Source organism: Chlorocebus sabaeus, chromosome 6 (genome assembly GCF_047675955.1).
Source record: "Chlorocebus sabaeus isolate Y175 chromosome 6, mChlSab1.0.hap1, whole genome shotgun sequence".
Taxonomy (NCBI): Eukaryota; Metazoa; Chordata; class Mammalia; order Primates; family Cercopithecidae; genus Chlorocebus; species Chlorocebus sabaeus.
In genome coordinates this window covers 8,157,907-8,181,266 of record NC_132909.1, presented here as the reverse complement: position 1 = coordinate 8,181,266, position 23,360 = coordinate 8,157,907, and the positions used below count along the sequence as shown (strand labels likewise).

At 54.5% G+C, this 23,360-nt stretch overlaps 1 protein-coding gene across 3 annotated transcripts; it reads left to right on the top strand.

The window, feature by feature from the left end:
- The first annotated feature begins 697 nt into the window (after positions 1–697).
- Positions 698–19,892, top strand: MED25 (mediator complex subunit 25). 3 transcript variants are annotated; one of them, XM_037991958.2, is made up of 18 exons: positions 698–915; positions 1,010–1,055; positions 2,028–2,152; positions 7,242–7,340; positions 7,763–7,883; positions 8,658–8,820; positions 8,961–9,091; positions 9,395–9,482; positions 9,578–9,771; positions 10,217–10,345; positions 10,819–10,904; positions 10,985–11,042; positions 11,192–11,299; positions 14,183–14,374; positions 14,732–14,803; positions 14,921–15,139; positions 15,420–15,600; positions 17,767–19,892. In XM_037991958.2, exons 1-18 carry the CDS (start codon positions 782–784, stop codon positions 18,009–18,011), a joined length of 2,391 nt encoding a protein of 796 aa, XP_037847886.2. In that variant the 5' UTR covers positions 698–781; the 3' UTR covers positions 18,012–19,892. The 3 variants fall into 3 exon arrangements, with proteins under 3 accessions (XP_037847886.2, XP_037847887.2, XP_007995794.2); XM_037991959.2 differs by having other exon boundaries at positions 700–915; positions 17,896–19,892; XM_007997603.3 differs by lacking the exon at positions 17,767–19,892 and adding an exon at positions 16,039–16,171 and having other exon boundaries at positions 701–915.
- The last annotated feature ends 3,468 nt before the right edge of the window (positions 19,893–23,360 follow it).

Here is a 23,360-nt window from a genome sequence, read left to right as displayed (position 1 = left end):
CAGTCCGCGCGCCCGAAAGAACAGAATCAGAAACTTAATCTAAAGGTTAGAAAACAAGGGCAGAGGTCCCGGCGCTGTGGCTCAGGACTGTAATCTTAGCACTTTGGGAATCCAAGGCGGGCGAATCACTTGAGGTCAGGAGTTCGAGAACAGCCTGGCCCACATGGTGAAACCCTTTCTCTACTAAAAATACAAAAATTAGCGGAGCCTGGTGGCGGGCACCTGTAATCCCAGCTACTCAGAAGGCTGAGGCAGGAGAATCGCTTGAACCCGGGAGGCGGAGGTTGTAATGAGCCGAGATCGCGCCACTGCACTTCAGCCTGGGCGACAGGGCGAGACTCCCGTTTCGAAAACAAAAAACAAGAAAACAAAGGAAACAAAACACAAAAACGAAAACAAGGGCAGCGTACGCGTTGCATAGCAACCAGGTCTCCTGCCCCTCCCTTTGAGACAAGAGGCGGACCCAGACGCCCCGCTCAAAGATGGCGGCTGACTGAGCCGCTTTCAATTTATTTCGCTCTTGAGAATCCTGACAAGAATTCCGTCGAACCCATCAGGCCCCTAAAAGGGCTAACTATGCCCTTTCTGAGTCTTCCACGCGGTGGAGGCGAAGGAGGATGGAGCTAGAACGAAGCCTCAGCGCGTGCCCCGCACAAACATGGCCACATTCCCAGCGGCCCTAAACCGCCCGGCGCGGGTGCGCGCGCAGCGCAGGCGCATTTCCGCTCATTCCGCGGTGTCGGCTGCGGCGGCTGTGGCGGTGGCGGCTACCGCACGGGGTATGGTCCCCGGGTCCGAGGGCCCGGCCCGCGCCGGGGGCCTGGTGGCCGACGTGGTGTTTGTGATTGAGGGTACGGCCAACCTGGGACCCTACTTCGAGGGACTCCGCAAGCACTACCTGCTGCCGGCCATCGAGTGAGTGCCGTTTCCGCGGCTCTAACCCCGCCCTCCCATTTCAGTTTCCGCAGCTTCTTGCCTGACTCCGACCTTTCACCTCCGACCCTCACAGGTATTTTAATGGTGGTCCTCCTGCTGAGACGGACTTCGGGGGAGATGTGAGTCTTGGGACTCCTGGGTCTGAGGGAGGAGGGGCTGGGGGGCCTGGACTCCTGGGTCTGAGGGAGGAGGGGCCGGGGGTCTGGACTCCTGGGTCTGAGGGAGGAGGGGCTGGGGTCTGGACTCCTGGGTCTGAGGGAGGAGGGGCTGGGGGTCTGGACTCCTGGGTCTGAGGGAGGAGGGCTGGGGGCCTGGACTCCTGGGTCTGAGGGAGGAGGGGCTGGGGGCCTGGACTCCTGGGTCTGAGGGAGGAGGGGCTGGGGGTCTGGACTCCTGGGTCTGAGGGAGGAGGGGCTGTGGGCCTGGACTCCTGGGTCTGAGGGAGGAGGGGCTGGGGGTCTGGACTCCTGGGTCTGAGGGAGGAGGGGCTGGGGGGCCTGGACTCCTGGGTCTGAGGGAGGAGCTGGGGATCTGGACTCCTGGGTCTGAGGGAGGAGGGGCCGGGGGCCTGGACTCCTGGGTCTGAGAGAGGAGGAGGGGCTGGGATCTGGACTCCTGGGTCTGAGGGAGGAGGAGGGGCTGGGATCTGGACTCCTGGGTCTGAGGGAGGAGGAGGGGCTGGGGTTTGGACTCCTGGGTCTGAGGGAGAACGGGCTGGGGTCTGGACTCCTGGGTCTGAGCGAGGAGGAGGGGCGTGGACTCCTGGGTCTGAGGGAGGAGGGGCTGGGGTCTGGACCCCTGAGTTTGAGGGAGGAGGAGCTGGGGACTTGTACTGGGTCTGAGGGGGGAGAGGCTGGGGGTCTGGATTCTTGGGTCTGAGAGAGAAGGGTCTGAGGGAGGAGGGGCTGGGGGCCTGGACTCCTGGGTCTGAGGGAGGAGGGGATGGGGCTGAGACTCCCGGGTCTGAGGAAGGAGGAAGCTGAGGAGTTCCTGGTTCTGGAGGAACAGGAAGCTGGGAGCCCTGATTCCTTCTCTGAGGGAAAAGAGAATTGAGGTCCTAGATTGAAAGTTTTTCTGTTCTCCCCTCCCAGTATGGAGGGACCCAGTACAGCCTCGTGGTGTTCAACACAGTGGACTGCGCTCCCGAGTCCTACGTACAATGTCACGCTCCGACCAGCAGTGCCTATGAGTTTGTCACCTGGCTCGATGGCATTAAGTGAGCTTTTCCCCCACTTAGGGTGGGTTGGGGTTCCTGTGAGGGGCCGTGAATGAGGGATGACTTGGGTTTGAGCTGCAGGAAACATCTCATACATGAAACGATTGAAAGGACTTTGAGGGTGATTGTGTTTTTGTCAGAAATCACTTTTGTGGCTTCTGTGTGCTCAGCAATGTTGCCAACCAGTTTAGAAGTAGGAAAAACTTCCCATTCAGGGAGGCCTGGCTGAGCTCCAGCAGCCACCTTGTACTTCCTGTGTGATTGTCCCCTTTCTGTTCTCTCTTTTTCCATCTACCCCTGTTCTCCTTTTCCAGATGGGTACTTTGTAGTCTCAGTGCAGGGGGATGGGTCAGAGCCAGGATAGATCCCTCTGTGGCTTGAATCAGACCTTTTTTTTTTTTTTCTTTGAAACAGAGTCTTGCTCTGTCTCCCAGGCTGGAATACAGTGGCAGAGTCTTGGTTCACTGCAACCTGCATCTCCCGGGTTCAAGTGATTCTGCCTCAGCCTCCCAAGTAGCTGGGATTACAGGCACACGCCACTATGCCCAGCTAATTTTTTTTTTTTTTTTTTTTTTTTGATTTTTAGTAGAAACGGGGTTTTGCTATGTTGGCCAGGCTGGTCTGGAACTCCTGACCTCACGTGATCTGCCTGCCTCAGCCTCCCAAAGTGCTGGGATTACGGGGGTGAGCCACTGTTGCGGGATTGAGGAGGATGGGAGAGAGCCTTCCGGTTAAAGCAGGAGAATCTTTCATTGAGTGCACTCAGGCCCAAGCAGACTCACGTCCAAAGACGGCCTGGAACAAAGACAGCACTTGACTTTTATACACACTTCACAAAAGGGGGTGGGCTAGCTTGAAGCAAACTTACAGTGGCGTGAAAGCAGGGATACAGAGGCAGGACAAAGACAGTTAATCAAATTGTTGTAACAGGTTTATAACTCAGGATTACACATAACCGTTGCTATGCAACCCAGATGTCCGTTATCTAGGTTTGCCTAGGCACGGGCTTATCCCATAACCTTCACTATGGTGCCATGACCTTCACTGTACTTCTTAGATAAAAGAGAATACTTGAAGTCATTAGTTACAGAGAACAGAAGTCTATAAACTCATTCCATAAAACAAAGGAAAATTTGTTTTTTCTTCTCCCTATGTTGAGGGAGTGCTGGGAGAGTCTCCAAGAGCACATTAGATAATATTATCAAGACTTTTCCTGGGTCTGGGCTGTGTCTGTTGCTGCCTCTCAGGCAAGTCAGCCTAATACAGTAAAACTTATTTCTGTTTCTTTTTAATTTTATTTTTCTTTAATTTCCTGCTTTAACACCACACCTGGCGCTGGATCAGATTTTGATAGTTGACATTGTAGACTCTGGAGTCAGGCAGTCTGGGGTCAAATCCTGGCTCTTCCACCACAGAACTAACTCTCAGACCCAGAAGTCCATGTCCCCCCTGTGCCTAGTATCTCATCTCTGAACTGGGGATGTGGATAGTACTTGTATTAGTATTTCGTTGTATTACTTATTCTTAGCTGCATAACAGATTACCACCAAACTAACGGCATCATACTGCAAACATTTATCTAATGCAGTTTCTGTGAGTCAGGGACACAGGAGTGGCTTAGCTGGATGATTCGACTGAGGGTCTCACAAGGCAAGAGTCAAGAGGTCGGCAGGATTGCAGCCATCCAGGCGGTTTGACTGGCAGTAGGGATTGGCTCCCAAGGTGGTGAGTCTGTGGCTGTTGGCCGCAAGACCTCTCCACGGGGCTGCTTAACTGTCTGACATGGCAACTGGCATTCCTCAGATTGAGTGACCCAATAGAGACAGCAAAGAGGAAGCCCCAGGCCTCTTTTTGAGGAAGGATTTCACTCTGTCACCCAGGCTGGAGTGCAGTGGCTCAGTCATGGCTCACTGCAGCCTCGACCTCCTGGGCTCAAGCTCAAGCGATCCTCCCACCTCAGCTTCCCAAGTAGCTGGAGTAGCAGGGACTGTAGCCAAATGCCAACACACCTGGCTGATTCGTTAAAAATTTTTTTGTAGGTCGGGCGTGGTGGCTCACGCCTGTAATCCCAGCATTTTGGGAGGCTGGGGCAGGTGGATCACCTGAGGTCAGGATTTCCAGACCAGCCTGACCAACATGGAGAAACCCCGTCTCTACTAAAAATACAAGCACTTCTCCTGCCTTGACCTCCTTAAGTACTGGAGTGCTGAGATTATAAGCCTTAGCCGGGCATGGAGGCGCATGCCTGTAATCCCAGCTACTCAGGAGGCTGAGGCAGGAGAATACCTTGAACCCGGGAGGTGGAGGTTGTGGTGGGCCGAGATCACACCATTGCACTCCAGCCTTAGCAACAAGAGTGAAACTCTGTCTTAAAATAAAAAAAATTAAAAAGAAATTTTTTTTTTTGTAGTGGCTGGGCATGGTGGCTCATGCCTGTAATCCCAGCACTTTGGGAGGACAAGGCGGGCAGATCACCTGAGGTCAGGAGTTCGAGACCAGCCTGGCCAACATGGTGAAACCCCGTCTTTACTAAAAATAAAAAAAATGGCCGAGCGTTGTGCCTCATGCCTGTAATCCCAGCACTTTGGGAGGCAGAGACGGGCAGATCATGAGGTCAGGAGGTCGAGATCATCCTGGCTAACAAGGTGAAACCTCCCGTCTACTAGAAATACAAAAAATTAGCTGGGCGTGGTGTTGGGCACCTGCAGTCCCAGCTACTCAGGAGGCTGAGGCAGGAGAATGGCGTGAACCCGGGAGGCAGAGCTTGCAGTGAGCTGAGATCGCGCCTGGGTGACAGGGCAAGACTCCGTCTCAAAAAAAAACAAAAAGAACCACATACAAAAATTAGTTGGGTGTGGTGGCATGTACCTGTAATCCTAGCCACTCAGGAGGCTGAGGCAGGAGAATCACTTGAACCCAGGAGGTGGAGAGATCGTGCCACTGCGCTCCAGCTTGGGTGACTGAGTGAGACACTGTCTCAAAAAAATTGCTTTTGTAGAGTCGAGGTCCTGCAATGTTGCCCAGGCTGGTTTTGAACTCCTGGTCTCAAGTGATCCTCCACTTCAACATCCCTAAGTGCTAGGATTACAGGCATGAGCCGCTGCACCCAGAGGCCCCACTAGGCTCTTTGTAATCAAGTCTTGGAAGTTACATGTCATTATTCCTGTTACATTCTTTTTTTTTTTTTTTTTTTTTTTTTGGGGAGATGGAGTCTTGCTGTCGCCCAGGCTGGAGTGCAGTGGCTGGATCTCAGCTCACTGCAAGCTCCGTCTCCTGGGTTTACGCCATTCTCCTGCCTCAGCCTCCCGAGTAGCTGGGACTACAGGCGCCCACCACCACGCCCGGCTAGTTTTTTGTATTTTTTAGTAGAGACGGGGTTTCACCGTGTTAGCCAGGATGGTCTCGATCTCCTGACCTCGTGATCCGCCCGTCTCGGCCTCCCAAAGTGCTGAGATTACAGGCTTAAGCCACCGCGCCCGGCCCACATTCTTTTTTTTAACCTGAGACAGGGTCTTGCTCTGTTGCCCAGGCTGGAGTGCAGTGGTGGGATCATAGCTTGCTGCAGCTTCAACCTCTTGGGCTCGAGTGATCCTCCCACCTCAGGCTAGGACTCCAGGTGGGCACCACCATGCATGACTGATTATTTTAATTCTTGTAGAGATGAAGTCTTGCTGTGTTGCTCAGACTGGTCTTGACCTCCTGACCTCAAGCGATCCTCCTGCCTTGACCTCCCTAAGTGCTGGAGTACTGAGATCACAGGCCTGAGCTGCGGTGGCAAGTCCGCTTCTGCTGTATTGCATTTAGTGTGCAGTGTAAGCCTGTCCCATTCAGTGTAGGAGGAGACTGCGCAGGGCGGGAATTACCAGAGGCTGAATTGCTGGGTGCTGTATTGGGGGCTGGGTACCACAGTCTCACAGAGATGTTTGGAGAATTAAGTTAGTTGATGACTGGTTAATACAGTTCCTGGCATGTATTAAGTGCTATGTAAGTGTTTGCTAGGATTTTGTGCCTCACTTTCCTGGTTTGCAAATGGATGATCGTAGTGTGTATCTCCCTGTTGTTAGAAGGATCACAGGAGCTAGGTTGTGTACTGTGTTTCACTTAGCGCCTGGTGTGCAGTCAGGGTTCATTAAACAACACCTGTTCGTAGTAGCTGCCGTTACCTCTATACGCTTCTGGAGCAGGTGTTTGTTGAGCATCTGCTTTGTTCCAGGATGTGTGTACAAGTGCTGAGTGCAGGATGTATAGTGAAAAGGTGACACAGAAGCTTTCCCTTTGTGATAGCTGGAATTTGTAGGTGACATAGAGCAGAGTTTCTCATCCTTGGCCTTAGTGACCCTGTGGACACAATCATTTCTTGTAGTGGGGGCTGTCCTGGGTATTGTAGGATGTTTAACAGCAACCTTGGCCTCTACTCACTAGATACCAGTAGCCCCTCCCAAAGGTGTGACAACCAAAAATGTCTCCAGGCATTATAAAATATGCCCTGCCGCATGGCCCTGCCAGGCCTCCATTGCGCTGAGTACTCAGCAAATGGGTCCTAGGCCTTGTGTGACCTGGGGCTCAGACACCTTGGTGTCTCTCATGGAGGACTGCACACGGTGTGGAGATAAGCTTGACAGCTGCAGTATCAGGTGATCTATGATGTGATTAAGGGCAGGCCCTAAAATTAGGTGGCACGTAGGGAAGGCTTCCTACAGGAGGGCACACCAGGATGGGTGTCGTAGCTTCACCGGATTCACGCCTGTAGTTCCAGCTACTCAGGAGGCTGAGGCAGGAGAATGGCATGAACCTGGGAGGCGGAGCTTGCAGTGAGCCGAGATCGCGCCACTGCACTCCAGCCTGGGTGACAGAGCAAGACTCCGTCTCAAAAAAACAAAAAAACGCACACAACAAGTGTCCCCTGTCCTGTCTGGTACTGATGCTGTGCTAGCACCAGGGATCGGGTAGGGAACTCAGCGGTGTCCCTGTCATCCCAAGGTGCATACTCCAGGATAGGGTGGGGGACAGCATGGGAGCAGGCTCTTCAAGCATGGCCTGGGGGCAGGGATGATGGCAACCCTGGGGGCTGACCGCTCTGCCCCTACAGGTTCATGGGCGGGGGTGGCGAGAGCTGCAGCCTCATCGCGGAAGGACTCAGCACAGCCTTGCAGCTGTTTGATGACTTCAAGAAGATGCGTGAGCAGATGTGAGTGCCCCGTCTGCCCAGGCTGGGTCAGTCTCTCTCTGCCTGGCCCGGAACCACTTTGCCTGTCGAGTGGCTCTACCTCTAGCCTCACCCTGTAGGGCATGGGCTCTGTGTCCCCAAGCACGCTGAGCCAGGAGGCTGCAGGTTTGTTCTTGGGGGAGGTCTGGGCAGTGCCGGGTCTCAGCGTCCCCATCAGGAAGCAGTGCCAACTGTGGGTGTCACTCCTGCGTGCCCTGCCTGCTGGGTGACAGAGAGCACATTCCAGAACCTTTCAGGGCCTCAGTGTTGTCAGCTGTAAATTATGGGCGTTGCTTCTGATTCCATATGAGGCGGAATATGTGCGCCTCCACTGGTGCTGGGTCTGGGTTCCTTCTCAGGGCCCCTGTTGCTGCCGACTCCATGTCTTCTCTCATTCCTGGTAGTGGCCAGACGCACCGGGTCTGCCTCCTCATCTGCAACTCGCCCCCATACCTGTTGCCTGCTGTTGAGAGCACCACGTACTCTGGATGCACAACTGAGAATCTCGTGCAGCAGATTGGGGAGGTGAAGACTCCAGGGTCTGAGGGAGGAGGGTCTGGGGGCCAGGATTCTTGGGTTTGAGGCAGGAGGCACTGAGGGCCTGGACTCCTGGGTCTGAGGGAGGAGGCACTGGGGGCCTGGACTCCTGGGTCTGAGGGAGGAGGCACTGGGGGCCTGGACTCTTGGGTCTGAGGGAGGAGGCACTGGGGGGCCTGGACTCTTGGGTCTGAGGGAGGAGGCACTGGGGGCCTGGACTCAGTCACAGAATAGTCACAGACTGGCAACCAGCTTTGCTTACTCTCTTTTTTTGAAACAGAGTCTGGCTCTGTTACCCAGGCTGGAGTGCAGTGGTGTGATCTTGGCTTACTGCAGCCTCTGCCTCCTGGGTTCAAGCAATTCTCGTGTTTCAGCCTCCCGAGTAGCTGGGATTATAGACGCCCGCCATCACGCCCAGCTAATTTTTGTATCTTTAGTAGAGACGAGGTTTCACCATGTTGGCCAGGCTGCTTTCGAACTCCTGGCCTCATGTGATCTGCCTGACTCGGTCTCACAAAATCCTGGGATTACAGACGTGAGCCTCCACACCTAGCCCACTTAGTGTTACTGACAAAACCAGAACGTCGAGTCTCCCGGGGCGGGCAATACCAGGTTTCAGGGTCTCCTGCCTCAAAGCCCAGTGGGAATTGTGGTTGTAGGACTAGTGCCGTCCAGCCACACAGCAGCTGTGGTAGGTTGGGGGCTGGCCCTAACACCCCTATGGAGGGGGCCCGTCATGACTGCTGGGTCCCTCTCCTATAGCGGGGGATCCACTTCTCCATCGTGTCTCCCCGGAAGCTGCCTGCACTTCGGCTTCTGTTTGAGAAGGCAGCCCCCCCGGCCTTGCTGGAGCCGCTGCAGCCTCCGACAGATGTGAGCCAGGACCCAAGGCACATGGTGCTGGTTCGGGGGCTCGTGCTGCCTGGTGAGGCCTGGGCACCGCGCGCGGGGATGGGGGGCTCGACATGTTTCCCCAGCTCCCTCTGACTTGGATTTTGGATTTCTCTCCCCTCTCTCCATCTTGAATCCCTTCTTTCCGGGGTTGGCCATCCCTCCTGCTCTCAGTTGGGGGTGGCTCTGCCCCAGGCCCCCTCCAGCCAAAGCAGCCAGTCCCCCTGCCTCCTGCTGCACCCTCCGGTGCCACTCTCTCAGCAGCTCCCCAGCAGCCTCTGCCCCCCGTCCCCCCGCAGTACCAGGTATGGATGTTTCCAGGAAGGGACATGCTTCTGGGGACTTGCTGGAGCCCTGGCCCCTGGGGAGAGATCTAGTTGCATGTTGGAGCTTGTGGGATGATGGGAGTCCCATGGGACATTGGGAGGGTGGGACTCCTGGGGCCATGGAAGCTCATCTGCTGGGTGATGGGTGTCGTGAGCTCCTGAGCTATCCCAGCTGGGGCAGCTGTGCCTTGTGGGGCCGTGGGTAGTGTGACCTCGTGGGACACCAGGATTGGAGGGCCATGGTCCTCACCAGTCCCTTTCCTTCTTCCCTTCTACCCACAGGTTCCCGGGAACCTGAGTGCAGCTCAGGTGGCCGCCCAGAATGCAGTGGAGGCCGCCAAGAACCAGAAGGCTGGGCTGGGCCCTCGCTGTGAGTCCTGGGGCGAGAATGAAGGGCAGGCAGGGGCCAGGCAGGCCTCTCTCCACACACTTGTTCCTCACTTCTTCCCTTGGTCTCTCCCACAGTCTCACCCATCACCCCTCTCCAGCAAGCTGCTCCCGGAGTGGGTCCCCCCTTCAGCCAGGCCCCAGCTCCCCCACTACCCCCAGGACCCCCTGGCGCCCCCAAGCCACCACCTGCTTCCCAGCCCAGTCTGGTCTCCACCGTGGCCCCTGGCTCCGGTCTGGCTCCCACAGCGCAGCCCGGGGCACCGTCCATGGTAGGTGCCTGCACGCCTCCTGCCCCCACTCTTTCCTCCTGCTGCCCACAGCTAGGACAGTTAGAGGATGAGTCATTTGCCTTCCAGGGGGGTGTGGATCTGGTGGCCCTGGGGCCTTGGGGGTTTGTGGTGCGTGTGCTGCAGATGCCTGAGATGAGGGTCTGGGAATGGAATGGGGAGGCTCATGGCTCCAGGTGGGTCAGGGCTGTTCTGAGAAACCCAAGGAATCCCTGGGTTTGGGAGTCCGGGGCATCGCACAGCTTATGAGTCCTCGAATCCTGCAGCATCCAAGCATTTGGGGTCCTGGGGCTGGCCAAGTGCTGTTCTGGGAATGGATAAGCAGAAGAAGGGGCCTTTCCTTCTTCCTGGTTTGCCCTCACAGGATGGCCCCTGGAGGCCCCCCTCTTTCCCCATTCTCATGGCCCTCCTTCCTCCTCTCTGGCAGGCAGGCACTGTGGCCCCAGGAGGGGTGAGTGGCCCTTCCCCAGCCCAGCTAGGAGCCCCAGCCCTCGGTGGGCAGCAGTCAGTCTCCAATAAGCTTCTGGCATGGAGCGGGGTCCTCGAGTGGCAGGAGGTGAGGGGCCTGAGGGTCCATTGGGCACTTGGGACTCCCGGGGCCGTGGGGCTTGGCATGTGGGACTCATGGGTCAGATGCATGGGGTTTGCAGTGCTGGGTTTGGGGGCATTCCTTGGGCTGGACCCGTGGGATCCGGCACCAGGCCAGGAGCCCCATGGAGCAGTGGGACTTGCAATACAGAAGAGAGTCCCCATGCAAAGAACCCAGAAAAGCCTAGGATTTGGGGCCCAGAGAAGGACCCAGGCGATGTAGCACCTGGGGCACAGTGGATTGTGGGATTTAGGGGCCGGGCACGTAGCCCTAACATTTGAGGAATTGAAGGTTTGCTGGTTTGGAGGAGGGCCAGGGGCTCATGGGACTTAAACTGGGGAACATCCTGAGCTTTGGGGCCAGCAGGCTAGGACATGAGGGCTCAAGGGGACTGAGGCTTATGGCCCTTTTTACTTTGACATGCTCTTTCTCCCCCTCAGAAACCCAAACCTGCCTCAGTGGATGCCAACACCAAGCTGACACGGTCATTGCCCTGCCAGGTCTACGTGAATCATGGCGAGAACCTGTAGGTAACTGTCAGGGGTGGGGTGTGGTGGGGCTGGGGCTGGCCCCCTCCTCACACCTCTCCTGGCATCACCCCCCCAGGAAGACCGAGCAGTGGCCCCAGAAGCTGATCATGCAGCTCATCCCCCAGCAGCTGCTGGTGAGTGGTGGTGGAGGACAACCCTGCTGCCGGGCAGCCCTCACCCTACTGTCTCTTCCCTGTTCCTTGCCCTACCCCTACTCCCTGCCTCGTGTCCCCACCTCACTTGCCCACACCAACATGCCAGCTGACTTCTGTGTCTCCCGCAGACCACCCTGGGCCCTTTGTTCCGGAACTCAAGGATGGTCCAGTTCCATTTCACCAACAAGGACCTGGAGTCTCTCAAAGGCCTCTACCGCATCATGGGCAATGGCTTCGTGAGTCCAGGGCATTGGGGGCCGAGGGGCATTAACTCTTGTACTGCTTTCTGCTGACCTTTGAAGGGAATCCCAGAGTGCCTGGGCCCACGGAAGCCGTTTTTGATGGTTGGGTGGACTTCATGCTCGCCTTTCTTCTAGAGCCTTGACTTTTATTATAATCATCGTATGCACCAGATTGAGGGATATTCCACATTAAAAATGTGAGCTGGTTGTGACTGGAGCAGTTAGGAGGAAGCTGTTGATTCTGGCATGGGTTTATGGGATGTGTTCGTTTCCTGTGGCTGCGGTAACACATTACCACAAGCAGAGGGGCTCAAAACAACAGAAACGTGTTTGATCCCAGTTCTAGAGGCCAGAAGCCCAAGATCAGGGTGTCGGCAGGACCGCGCTCTCTCTAGAGGCTCAAGGGAAGGCCTCCTCATTGCCTCTTCTGGCCAGTAACCCCAGGCTGCAGGTGGCATCGCTCCGGGGTCTTCCTTGATCCTGTGGCTGTCTTCCCTCTGTGTGTGTCTCTATGTGGCATTTTCTGTATCTCTGTGTCCCTGTGCTTATAAGGACATCAATCATTTTGGATTAGGCCCCATTTTCCTGACCTCATCTTACTACAACTGCAAAGACCTTTCCAGATAGAGTCACCTTCACAGGTGCTGGAGACTGGAACCTCAGTTTAGCTTTCTGGTTTTGTTTTTTGAGACAGAGTTTCACTCTTGTCACCCAGGCTGGAATGTAGTAGTGCACTCAGTGCAGTCTTGGCTCACAGCAACTTCCGTCTCCCGGGTTCAAGCAAGTCTCCTGCCTCAGCCTCCCAAATAGCTGGGATTACAGGCATGTGCCACTATGCCTGACTAATGTCTGTATTTTTTATTAGAGACAGGGTTTCACCATGTTGGCCAGGCTGGTCTCGAACTTCTGACCTCAAGTGATCTGCCGCCTTGGCCTCCCAAAGTGCTAGGATTACCAGTGTGAGCCACCGCACCCAGCCTCAGCATAGCTTTCTGGGAGACACAGTTCACCTTGCAACTCGGGGAAGGAGCAGAGCAGTTACTTCTGTGCACCAGGCACTCCTGCACGAAAGAGGACCATAGGGATCGCCTCATGGGATCCTCACAGAACCGTGTGAAGAAGGCATTCCTGAGAGTTAGGAGTGCTTCTGGCTGCAAATAACATAGTTTTCCAAACAAATAGATAATTGGGGGCACTCAGAAAAAATTTTCTCTTATGATTCTGTGAGTCACCTGGGCTCAGTGGCCATCTTGCTTGGGGACTCTCATGGAGTTGCCATCAGATGGCAGCTGAGACTCTGGTCGTCTGAAAGCTTGACTGGGCTGGATGTTCAAAATAGGCGCTCCTCATAGGCCGGGCGTGGTGGCTCACGCTTGTAATCCTAGAACTTTGGGAGGCCGAGGTGGGCGGATCACGAGGTCAGGAAGATTGAGACCATCCTGGCTAACATGGTGAAACCCCGTCTCTACTAAAAATACAAAAAACTAGCCGGGTGTGGTGGCGGGCGCCTGTAGTCCCAGCTACTCGGGAGGCTGAGGCAGGAGAATGGCGTGAACCCGGGAGGCGGAGCTTGCAGTGAGCCAAGATTGCACCACTGCACTCCAGCCTGGGACAGAGCGAGACTCCGTCTCAAAAAACAAAACAAAACAAACAAAAACAGCTCCTCACACAGCACTGGCTGTTGGCTAGGGCTTGGCTAGGACCGGCCACCCCAGTGTCTGTACATGGCCTGTGCACATGGCCACACTGTGGCAGCTGGGTTCTGAGAGGACAGGCGTTGTAGGAGCAGGCATTTATTTTTTTGCACAGGACAGGACATCCAGGGGGAGCCAGCTATTGGGGTTGGTATCATAGGTCTGTGACATCAAGGGCAGGGCCCTGTGGTTCTCTTGACCCCTCCTTTATGGGTAGCTCCCATGGCTCCAGGCATTCCGTATGCTTTCATGAAGGAGGGGAAGGGGGCTGTGTATTTCCCTTTCTTTAAGACAGCAGAGACTTTCTCAGATTCCTGAGCAGGCCTCCCTTTCACCTCCTGGCCCAGACCTAGGCCACTGGGCAGCACCTAGTTGATGGGAGGCTGCCGGGAGCAGATATCCATGACTCTCTGGGGCTGGGACATGTCGCAGCCCCAGATGGCATTGGGAATGCAGGGGAGGAGGACACTTGGATATGGATTAGGCAGCTAGCAGTGTCTGTCTCAGGCAGGAAACTGAGGCTCAGAGCAGTCAGCTCACTTGGCCAAGGTCAGCCTCGCCTCCCTCAGGAGCCCCTGTCCTGAATGCTCCATGTGTTGCCCCCCTGGTGACCAGTGATGTTTCCTGGGTGCTTCCTGTGGGCTGAGCCTCGGGCAGGGCTCTTGCTGTGGATCGGACATCCCATAGTCACAGCGACCCTGTGATGTGGGAGCACTCCTCGTGGGGTACACTGGCCGATGCGGAGGCCTGGAGGATCTCTTGAGGCCCGGGGTCCGACACCACCGTTGATCCCAGGCCTGTGGGTACCGCGCTCTGCATCTAAGCCTCTCTGTCGCGGCTGTGACTTTCAGCAGCCCTTTAAGGAGGCAGCCGTGGCATTTAATGCCCAAGGAAACTGGGGCATCCCATGAGGAGCAGGTGATGGCCAAAGGTTGAAGAGCTGGGCTCCAGTGCTTTCTCTCCGCTTTTCCTCTCAGTGCGCAGCCAGAACCCCAGCTTGCCCTGAGTGCCTCAGTTTCTGTCTCTGGAGCAGCCCACAGCACACCTGTTCTCCTCAACTTTCTATAGCAGAAACCTCACCTCCCCTTGCCCAGGGGGCCTCTAGAATCTTCTGGAATGGGGAGGGGGTCAGGGCTGCCTTTTTCAGGGCATAAATGGTTCTGAAGAGCTGTTGTCCACCCAGGCGGGCTGCGTGCACTTCCCCCACACGGCGCCCTGTGAGGTGCGTGTGCTCATGCTCCTGTACTCGTCCAAGAAGAAGATTTTCATGGGCCTCATCCCTTACGACCAGAGCGGCTTCGTCAACGGCATCCGGCAGGTCATCACCAACCACAAGCAGGTCCAGCAGCAGAAGCTGGAGCAGCAGCAGCGAGGAGTAAGTGGTCACAGTCCCCAAACCAGCACTGCGACCCCCTCCTGCCCAGGCCCCACATGGCCCCCTGGGATCTCCAGGACCACAGACGCCCACCCTTCTCCCAATACATGGCACCCCCAAGCTACGTCCCACTCAGATTTTCTTGCAGTCTCTCTCCTTTTTCAGCACCCACATCAAAGCCTTGACACAGCTTCCTACTGGGGACCTTGGAGCGTACAGCGTCCCTCCCAGACCACTCACCCCCAAAGAGAATGTCCCTATCTCCTTACGAATTCCCCTCAGGGCACAGGTCCTCCTGCCTCAGATTCAGGACGCCACCACCCTCAGTTACTGACCTGCCCCTCTCTCCTCGTGCAGATGGGGGGACAGCAGGCACCCCCAGGGCTGGGGCCCATTCTGGAGGACCAAGCGAGGCCCTCACAGAATTTGGTGAGGACAGGGCTGGCGGAGTGGGGGCTGGGTGGGGGAGGCCCCAGAGGCTGCTCTCTGTGCCTGCAGGAGGGACGTGAGGCCCGTCTCCCTCACCCCTGTGTCTCTTCCCACCAGCTCCAGCTCCGCCCACCGCAGTCCCAGCCTCAGGGTACTGTAGGGGCCTCTGGGGCCACGGGGCAGCCCCAGCCCCAAGGTACTGCCCAGCCCCCCCCAGGTGCCCCCCAAGGCCCTCCTGGAACAGCTTCTGGCCCACCCCCTCCTGGACCCATCCTTCGGCCTCAGAACCCTGGGGCCAACCCCCAGCTTCGAAGCCTCCTCCTCAACCCGCCACCGGTGAGATGTGGGGGTGGGGTGGTGGGAGTTCCAGATCCTGGCCCTGGCGGTTCTGGTCCTGTTGCCTGGGAGGAGGGAGGTTGACTGTGGTCAGTGGGCATGAATGGAGACCCGCCCAGGGCTTTAGGCAGAAGACAGACCGCCTTCTCTCCATCCATCCCCTACCTTTGAAGAAAAACTTCCCCTCACCACTAGCTGATGCGATCTCTGAGCAGTGTCTGTGTTGGGAGGTGGAGAGTCTCTATCAGGAGCCTCTGAGCCACTCTCTGTGTTCTCCCAGCCGCAGACCGGGGTGCCCCCACCCCAGGCCTCCCTCCACCACCTCCAGCCACCAGGGGCTCCTGCGCTGCTGCCCCCGCCACACCAGGGCCTGGGGCAGCCCCAGTTGGGGCCCCCACTCCTGCATCCACCACCTGCCCAGTCCTGGCCCGCACAACTTCCCCCACGGGCTCCACTGCCAGGTAAGGGGACCCGGGGGAGGGCAGAGGTCTGGACTGAGTGTTCCAGCAGCTCCTGGGCTAGAGCACCGAGACCAAGTGCTCCTGGGAAGTAAAGACATAGGATCCAAGAATGAGGGTTCCCCCACGGGCTGCAGAGCTCTGAGGACTCTGGGAAAGTACAGCCCATGGGTCCAAGGACCTAGTGGGTTAAGTGTGTTTCCCATGATCCTCCTGTGTGTGCTCCTGGGATTGCTGGGAAATGTGGTCTTAGGGCCAGAGAAGTAGTTTTGGAGAAGGGCTCCCAAAGGCTCATGGGAAACAGCATATTTGTAACTAGATGGGGTTAGAAGGTGCTTCTGTTGGGTCCCCCACGGGCTGCCTAGAAAACTTAGTGCCTCTGGGCCCTCCTGGGCCCAAGGGCCTACTGGGAGATGCAGTCCCTTCCCCACTGCCCCTCAGGTCAGATGCTGCTGAGCGGGGGTCCCCGAGGCCCGGTCCCCCAGCCGGGCCTGCAGCCCAGCGTCATGGAGGACGACATCCTCATGGATCTCATCTGAATCCCCAACACCCAATAAAGTTCCTTTTTAACACACGCCCCGGCTCCCGTCACTGACATCCCCCAGGACTGGGCAGGAGGAAACCCCAGGGGGCATCTCTGTCCTTGTTCTCACTTCAGCAGACATCCCTGGGGCCCTGGGTGGGTGACGCTGGGGCCTCCGCGGTGAGTCAGAGGCAGTCTGGTGTAACCTGGTTCGTGGGAGATGCAGGGACAGGCAGGCAGCGCTCAGGACTCAAGCTCTCCTGGAGGCGGCGGGGCACCATGGGAGCCTGGAAGAGGTGTCTGACCCAGCCCCAGCTCCTCAGAGTCTTGAAAGAGAATCAGCTGTCAGGCCGGGAGGGAAGGAGGTGAGGGGTGATCTGGGTGCAGAGAACAACAGAAACTTTGAATACTCAAAGACAGGAGGAAGCCTGGGACGTTGAGAGGAGCAAGTTGATGGATGCTTTTGGAGCATGAGCGTGTAGGGAGCTCATGTGTAGAGAGATTGGCAGGTGCAGAGTTTGAGGAGCTCAGATGCCAAACTGAGCAGCCCATGGTTTGTCCTGGGGACACAGGAGAACCAGGAGACTTTGAGCGGTGGGGCGGGCTTAGGCCGGCTCTGGATGTCAGAAAGAGCCCTCTCAGCTGTGGAGCGTGATGAGACCAGACAGGAGGCCAGGAAGGCTGAGGCTGGGTGGTGGGGATGCTGGGGACTGGGGTAGAGGTTGGCTCCCGGGGTCAGGCCTACGTGATGGTAGGTGGTGGGGCTCCTGGGAGAAGGAGCTGGTAGTAAGTGTACGTGGTCCAAGGGACGTCCAGGTGACAGGTGCCATGTTGGGAGCTCAGGACGTGTCCTTAGGGGACAGCGTATGTTTGGTGGTTCACGCCACAGAAGCAGACAAGATCGCACATGGAGAGAGGGTGGTCCCTGGGTCCACGTCAGAGACTGACCTTCCAGGGCTGTGGACGGGAAGACGGTGGGTCTGTCCCCAGGATGGAATATCCAGCAGGGAACAGGTTTGGGATGTGGCAAGGTGAGGGACCTAAAGGATGACCTCAGAGACGTCCTGAGGGCAGGGGATCCAGACAGGCTTGGAGCACAGGGTGGTCTCTCCTGGAGGTGGAGAGTGAGTTGTCTGTTGTCGGACTCTGAACCAGTGTTGCTGAGAGCGCGGTCCATGCCCGGACCACCAGCATCCACATCATTTTGGATGCTGGTTAACGTACAGATTCACAGGCCCCACCCCAGGAGAGAGATTGCAATCTGGTGGCCTATGGGCCATGGTGCAGATGAGTTTTGTTTGGCCTTCCCTGTGTTAGCATATGTGGCATTTTTTTCTTGAGTTAGTTATAAAAATCAGGTTAATTCACACACACACACACACAAAATCTGCAGTCTTGGCATCTTTTGACAAGTCAGAAGAATTGGCACCCCTGGGCCCGCCCTTCTGCCTGGCAACAACGGGCTGGAGCTGCCCCTCTCCATGGGGCGTGTGCTCTCCGGTTCGCCACAGTCCCCACCACTCCCTCTTGGCTCCCTCGTGAGGCAGAGAGTCACTGCCTTTGTCACGGGGCTTGCACTGTGGTTGTTCTGTGGTAGCATTCAGAGGAAAGTGAAATCTTTCTTGTACTCATGTCTCTATCACAAGCGGCAAAACGAAAGAGAGAAGGAGAGGGCCGCGTGTTTCGAGAAAAGTGGGAGCGAGCCTATTTCTTTGTGGAAGTGAAGAGCATGCCTATGTGTTTAATATGCAAACAAATCGTGTCTGTGTTCAAAGAATACAACCTGAAGCGCCACTACGAATCAAAGCATAGCAAGAGCTACGACCAGTACACAGAGCAGACTCGAGATGCCATCCTCAGCGAACTGAAAAAGGGACTCAAATGTCAGTAGGGTTTGTCTTGAAAAGCGAATTAACAGAAGTGGTGCGGCAGTGGTACGCCGTTCCGGAATCACGTGAGAAGAATGACCTGGGCATTCAGACCTACAGCAGATGGCGAGTTGATAAAGGAGCAGAGTGACGTGTCCTTTACAGAAACACATGACTATTGAGACCATTATTTAAGTCTAACGGGCATTTGCGTTGCACAGTGAGTTGGAGATAACTCGGGGGATTTACAAGTCCAGTTGCTTGAAAGAGTCAAATTGATTGTGGCCTTTTCTTTCGCTGCTCATAAACTATTACCACCCAGTTAGCTTTATTTATTTGTGGTGTTAAGAAACTTGATGTGACCGAAGAAGTCTGTGGCATGGTGCCAAGGCAGGCCCAACACTGGGAAAGGACTCATTTTTTTTTGTATATTGAGAGAAAAGTTTCACATAGACTGGCCAGAGTTCTGAAGCACAACTACAGACAGCTGTCATGACAGGGGGACTTGACAGGACACCTTGAGCCAAGGTGACAGAATTTGGCAAGGACACGGAAGTCGGGTCGTTGGATCCATCATCAGGAGTTGACTTGTTCTGAGCAGCTGAACAGAACACACCGTGATGCTCTCGACACTTCCGCTCCTGGGTTTTTTTTTTGTTTTTTTTTTTTAGACGAGTCTCGCTCTGTCGCCCAGGCTGGAGTGCAGTGGCCGGATCTCAGCTCACTGCAAGCTCCGCCTCCCAGGTTTACGCCATTCTCCTGCCTCAGCCTCCCGAGTAGCTGGGACTATAGGCGTCCACCACCTCGCCCGGCTAGTTTTTTGTATTTTTTTAGTAGAGACGGGGTTTCACCGTGTTAGCCAGGATGGTCTCGATTTCCTGACCTCGTGATCCACCCGTCTCGGCCTCCCAAAGTGCTGGGATTACAGGCTTGAGCCACCGCGCCCGGCCGCTCCTGGGCTTTAGTCACGAGTGAGTTGATGATGACTTGACCTGAGAGATTTCACAGAAGCTCTGTGACTTGGTTGTGGAAGAAATCGGAACTGTACAAGTTAATCAGCTTGGTTCATTTTAAATCAAGCAAAAGCCACAGTGGGTTCCTCTGAGAAGGTTAGTCAAAGACTTCTGGTCAAGGTTATGACCGTTCTGAACACTGAATATTTCTCCGCAAGGATGTCCACAAACAGCTACTTGAATGTAAGATGGTACGTGCTTGGTCCTGGCAAAAACGGGGAATCCACCAGCAAGGAAAAATAACGTTTACTCTTTCCTACATCACAGTTGGCTTTCAGAAATGAAAGACGTGGCCCGGACTATATTCACCTACGTCCTGGGGTGGAAGACCAAATTCCCCCAAAGGCCCTTGGAATCCAGACTCATGAGAAGGAAGAGACACTGTTCAGTTTGCCTTTGTTGGTAAATGTTTCTTGTGTGAATACAGACCGTAAATAGTAATTGAACTACGGTGCAATACGGCGCTGGTTCCTAACTACAAGTCTGTGTGAAGATGGTGAGATTCTACAACTATCTCCAGTAGTTGTCCTGAATATCCATGTTTGGGAGTACCCACGCTTGTGAACAGCTGTTTTCCGTTACGAACCTGAATCAAATTAAACATTGTTCCCAGTTTAAGGATTCAAGGCTGAATTCTAAACTGCCCATCCCCACCGTGCCACCCCAAGGCCTGACACATCTCGGTGTGGAAGGGAAGACGCCAGCCTTTTGGCTTCAACTCAAAGGCGCAAAAAGAATTATGAAAGAGAAAATTTTAATAATTAAATACTTCTATTTTTCAATTTGTATTTTTTCAATTTTGAATTTAAAAATATAAACTCCAGTATCATCCATGTTTGTATTATGTTCCATGCATTCACCATAGTTCAGTAAAGATCCGATTTGATGATATTTCTGGCCGTCGACTTTTCTTATACCTGGCTAGTTCACTCATTTATGTGACCCGCCTGGCCCCTGTAGGCATGTGAGTTTCCCATCCCTGCCCTGGAACTGTTGGATCCAGCGGGGGGAGGGCGGGGGTCTGGGAGTCGTGTGAGCAAGCTCTCTAGGCGATCCTCAGGAATGTGCGTGTGGAGCAGGAGGCACTGGTGACAGCGAAGAAGTGAAAGTGGGGGATTTCCCAGGCAGCCTGTGTAGCAGGGGTTTTTGAAAACTCAGATGGCTTCAGGGACCAGGCAGGTGATGAAAATGTGTGAAGCGGACGGGTGTAAGACAACAGGGAATGATGGGGACTGTGGCGAACTTGGAGAGTGCTTGCCCCGCCTAATGGCATTCAAATTGAAACCAAAAACACTGTGAGGACCAAACAAAATCTGCCTGTGGGTCTAATGAGGCCGCCAGGCCGCCATTTTGCGACCTCTGGAAGAAGGAGAAGACTCAAGAACAAGGACAGAACCCCAAGAAAGAGCCACGCGTAAGGGTTGGGCTGGGAGCCAGAAGCCAGGAGGAGAACCAGGCAAGTGTGGTATTCTGGAAGCTGAGTGTTTTTGAGGAGGGAGCGATCAACTCTGTCAGAAGCCGCTGAGAGGAGCAGGAAGCAGCCTTCGGTGTTTCCACCAGGGTGGCCACGTCCCCCGGCAAGGGAAACGCAGGTTTGGATCAGAAACAAATTGGTTAAAAAGAAAGGTTTCCAGTCGCCAGTTTGGCCATCTCATGGCAGTGGCGCCCTCTTGACCTTAACACTCAATTAGAGGAACCAGAGGGACTGTCGTGGCCTAATCACACTTGTTTATCGGAGTGAACCAGGGCTTGCTTATTAATAGTAGCAGACCTGTTAGGGGTGAAAGAAAATGCCCACCCACCAGCTCCAAAGAAGAATTAGGAGAAAAAGGACACCTTCTCAAAAGGGGTATTAAGAATGTATTTGTTTCAAGGTACACAAAACACTAACACATATTTTCTTACCATCTTGGCGTTTAAAAAAAAATTAACTTTTAAAATGTATTGAGTTACACATACTAGAACAGTTTCCTAAAATGAAAAGGCACTGAAATGTGTGGAATAAAAAGGAGGCCCAGGCCGGGCACAGTGGTTCACGCCTGTAATCCCAGCACTTTGGGAGGCCGAGGCAGGTGGATCACCTGAGATTGGGAGTTCAAGACCAGCCTGACCAACATGGTGAAACCCCGTCTTTACTAAAAATACAAAATTAGCTGGCCATGGTGGCACATACCTGTAGTCCCAGCTACTTGGGAGGCTGAGGCAGGAGAATCGCTTGAACTCGGGAGGCGGAGGTTGTAGTGAGCCGAGATTGCACCATTGCACTCTAGCCTGGGCAACAAGAGCAAAACTCCTTCTCAAAAAAAAGAGGAGGCCCCAGGAGTGAGGCCAGATCTAGAACATGGGACTCACCTCCCCATTTCATAGGCCAGGTGACAATAAGGCCTAAGAACTTCATGTGCGCCTTAGAACCAGCCAACACCAACGGAGCAAATCTTTTGGGAAAGTTTTTCTCTGAATGCAAGGTTCTCCTAAGGCAAGAAATAGTGAAAACCCTAGAACAGCAGGGTTTAATCCCGAGATTTGTGCTGATTAGCTCTGTGACCTCAGGCAGGTCCCTGCGCGTCTCTGAGCCTCACTTTCCCCATATGTCAAATAGTGACTACCCCAGAGGATTCTCATAAGGAATACACGATCTGGCCCAGCTCAGTCCTGGACACAGGAGAGCTGCTAGTAGCCACTGTTGTCATCTTTTGGCTGAAATTCACTCTAAGAAAGTAAAATGTGGGCAAAACTGTTTCTAGAAATGCATGCCAAGCTGGGCCTCACGCCTGTAATCCCAGCACTTTGGGAAGCCGAGGTAGGAGAATCAGTTGAGGCCAGGGTTTCGGTACCAGCCTGGCCAACATGGTGAGACCCCATTTCTATTTAAAAAATACATCCTGGCTGGGCGTGGTGGCTCACGCCTGTAATCCCAGCACTTTGGGAGGCTGAGGCAGGCAGATCACTTGAGGCCAGGAGTTTGAGATTAGCCTGGCCAACATGGTGAAAGTCTGTCTCTAGTAAAAATACAAAACTTAGTTGTGGTTACACGCACCTGTAATCCCAGCTACTTGGGAGACTGAGGCACAAGAATCGCTTAAACCCCGGAGGTGGAAGTTGCAGTGAGCCAAGATCGTACCACCGCACTCCAGCCTGAGTGACAGCAAGACTGTCTCAAAAAAAAAAAAAAAAAAGCATCCAGGCCGGGCGCGGTGGCTCAAGCCTGTAATCCCAGCACTTTGGGAGGCTGAGACGGGTGGATCACGAGGTCAGGAGATCGAGACTATCCTGGCAAACATGGTGAAACCCCGTCTCTACTAAAAAATACAAAAAACTAGCTGGGCGAGGTGGCGGCACCTGTAGTCAGCTACTCGGGAGGCTGAGGCAGGAGAATGGCGTGAACCCGGGAGGCAGAGCCTGCAGTGAGCTGAGATCCGGCCACTGCACTCCAGCCCGGGAGACAGAGCAAGACTCCGTCTCAAAAAAAAAAAAAAGGCATCCTAACGTATAAAAATCATTTGTGTCCAGAAAGGTTATAATTGAGTGAGTGACTTGTAAATATTTTATTTTTGACCAGTTTGCTTTTGAATCACACATCATGGCTGGAGGCAAGACTGGGGATTCATGAAAATTCTTGCAAAGGAGCAGGTGGTAGGAGGTAATTGGAAAAAAAGTGACTGTTGAGGTAAAAATGCTAAAATGCCAACATATTAATAGTTGCAAACCTGTTGGGGGTGAAAGAAAATGCCCACCCACCTCCAAAGGATTAGGAGAAAAAGGACACCTTCTCAAAAGGGGTGTTAAGAATGTATTTGTTTCAAGGTACGCAAAACACTAAAGTATTTTCTCACCATCTTGGCGTTTAAAAAAAATTAACTTTTAAAATGTATTGAGTTACACATACTAGAACAGTTTCCTAAAATGAAAAGGCACTGAAATGTGTGGAATAAAAAGTGGAAGTACCATTGGGCATGGTGGCTCATGCCTGTAATCCCAGCACTTTGGGAGGCCGAGGTGGGCGGATCATGAGGTCAGGAGTTGGAGACCAGCCTGGCCAACATGGTGAAACCTCATGTCTACTGAAAATACAAAAATCAGCCAGCGTGGTGGCAGGCGCCTGTGATCCCGGATACCCAGAAGACTGAGGCAGGTGAATCACTAGAACCCAAGAGGCAGAGGCTGCATTGAACCAAGATCGTGCCACTGCACTCCAGCCTGGGAGACAGAGCAAGGCTCCGTCTCAACAACAACAAAAGTGGAATTACCCCTTCACACCTCACTCTCGCCTCTCCTGCCCAAACACACACCCTGAGCAAACCACTTACCTCCCCAGAGGCTGATGTACCAGTTCTGCATTTGGATTTACATGCATGTGGT

Excerpts from the sequence above, each read along its gene's own strand:
- MED25 (XM_037991958.2), top strand. The coding sequence starts at position 782 with ATGGTCCCCGGGTCCGAGGGCCCGGCCCGCGCCGGGGGCCTGGTGGCC. Across the intron at positions 10,905-10,984 it reads GTGAATCATGGCGAGAACCT|GAAGACCGAGCAGTGGCCCC; the intron begins GTAGGTAACTGT and ends TCACCCCCCCAG. Across the intron at positions 14,375-14,731 it reads TGGAGCAGCAGCAGCGAGGA|ATGGGGGGACAGCAGGCACC; the intron begins GTAAGTGGTCAC and ends CTCCTCGTGCAG.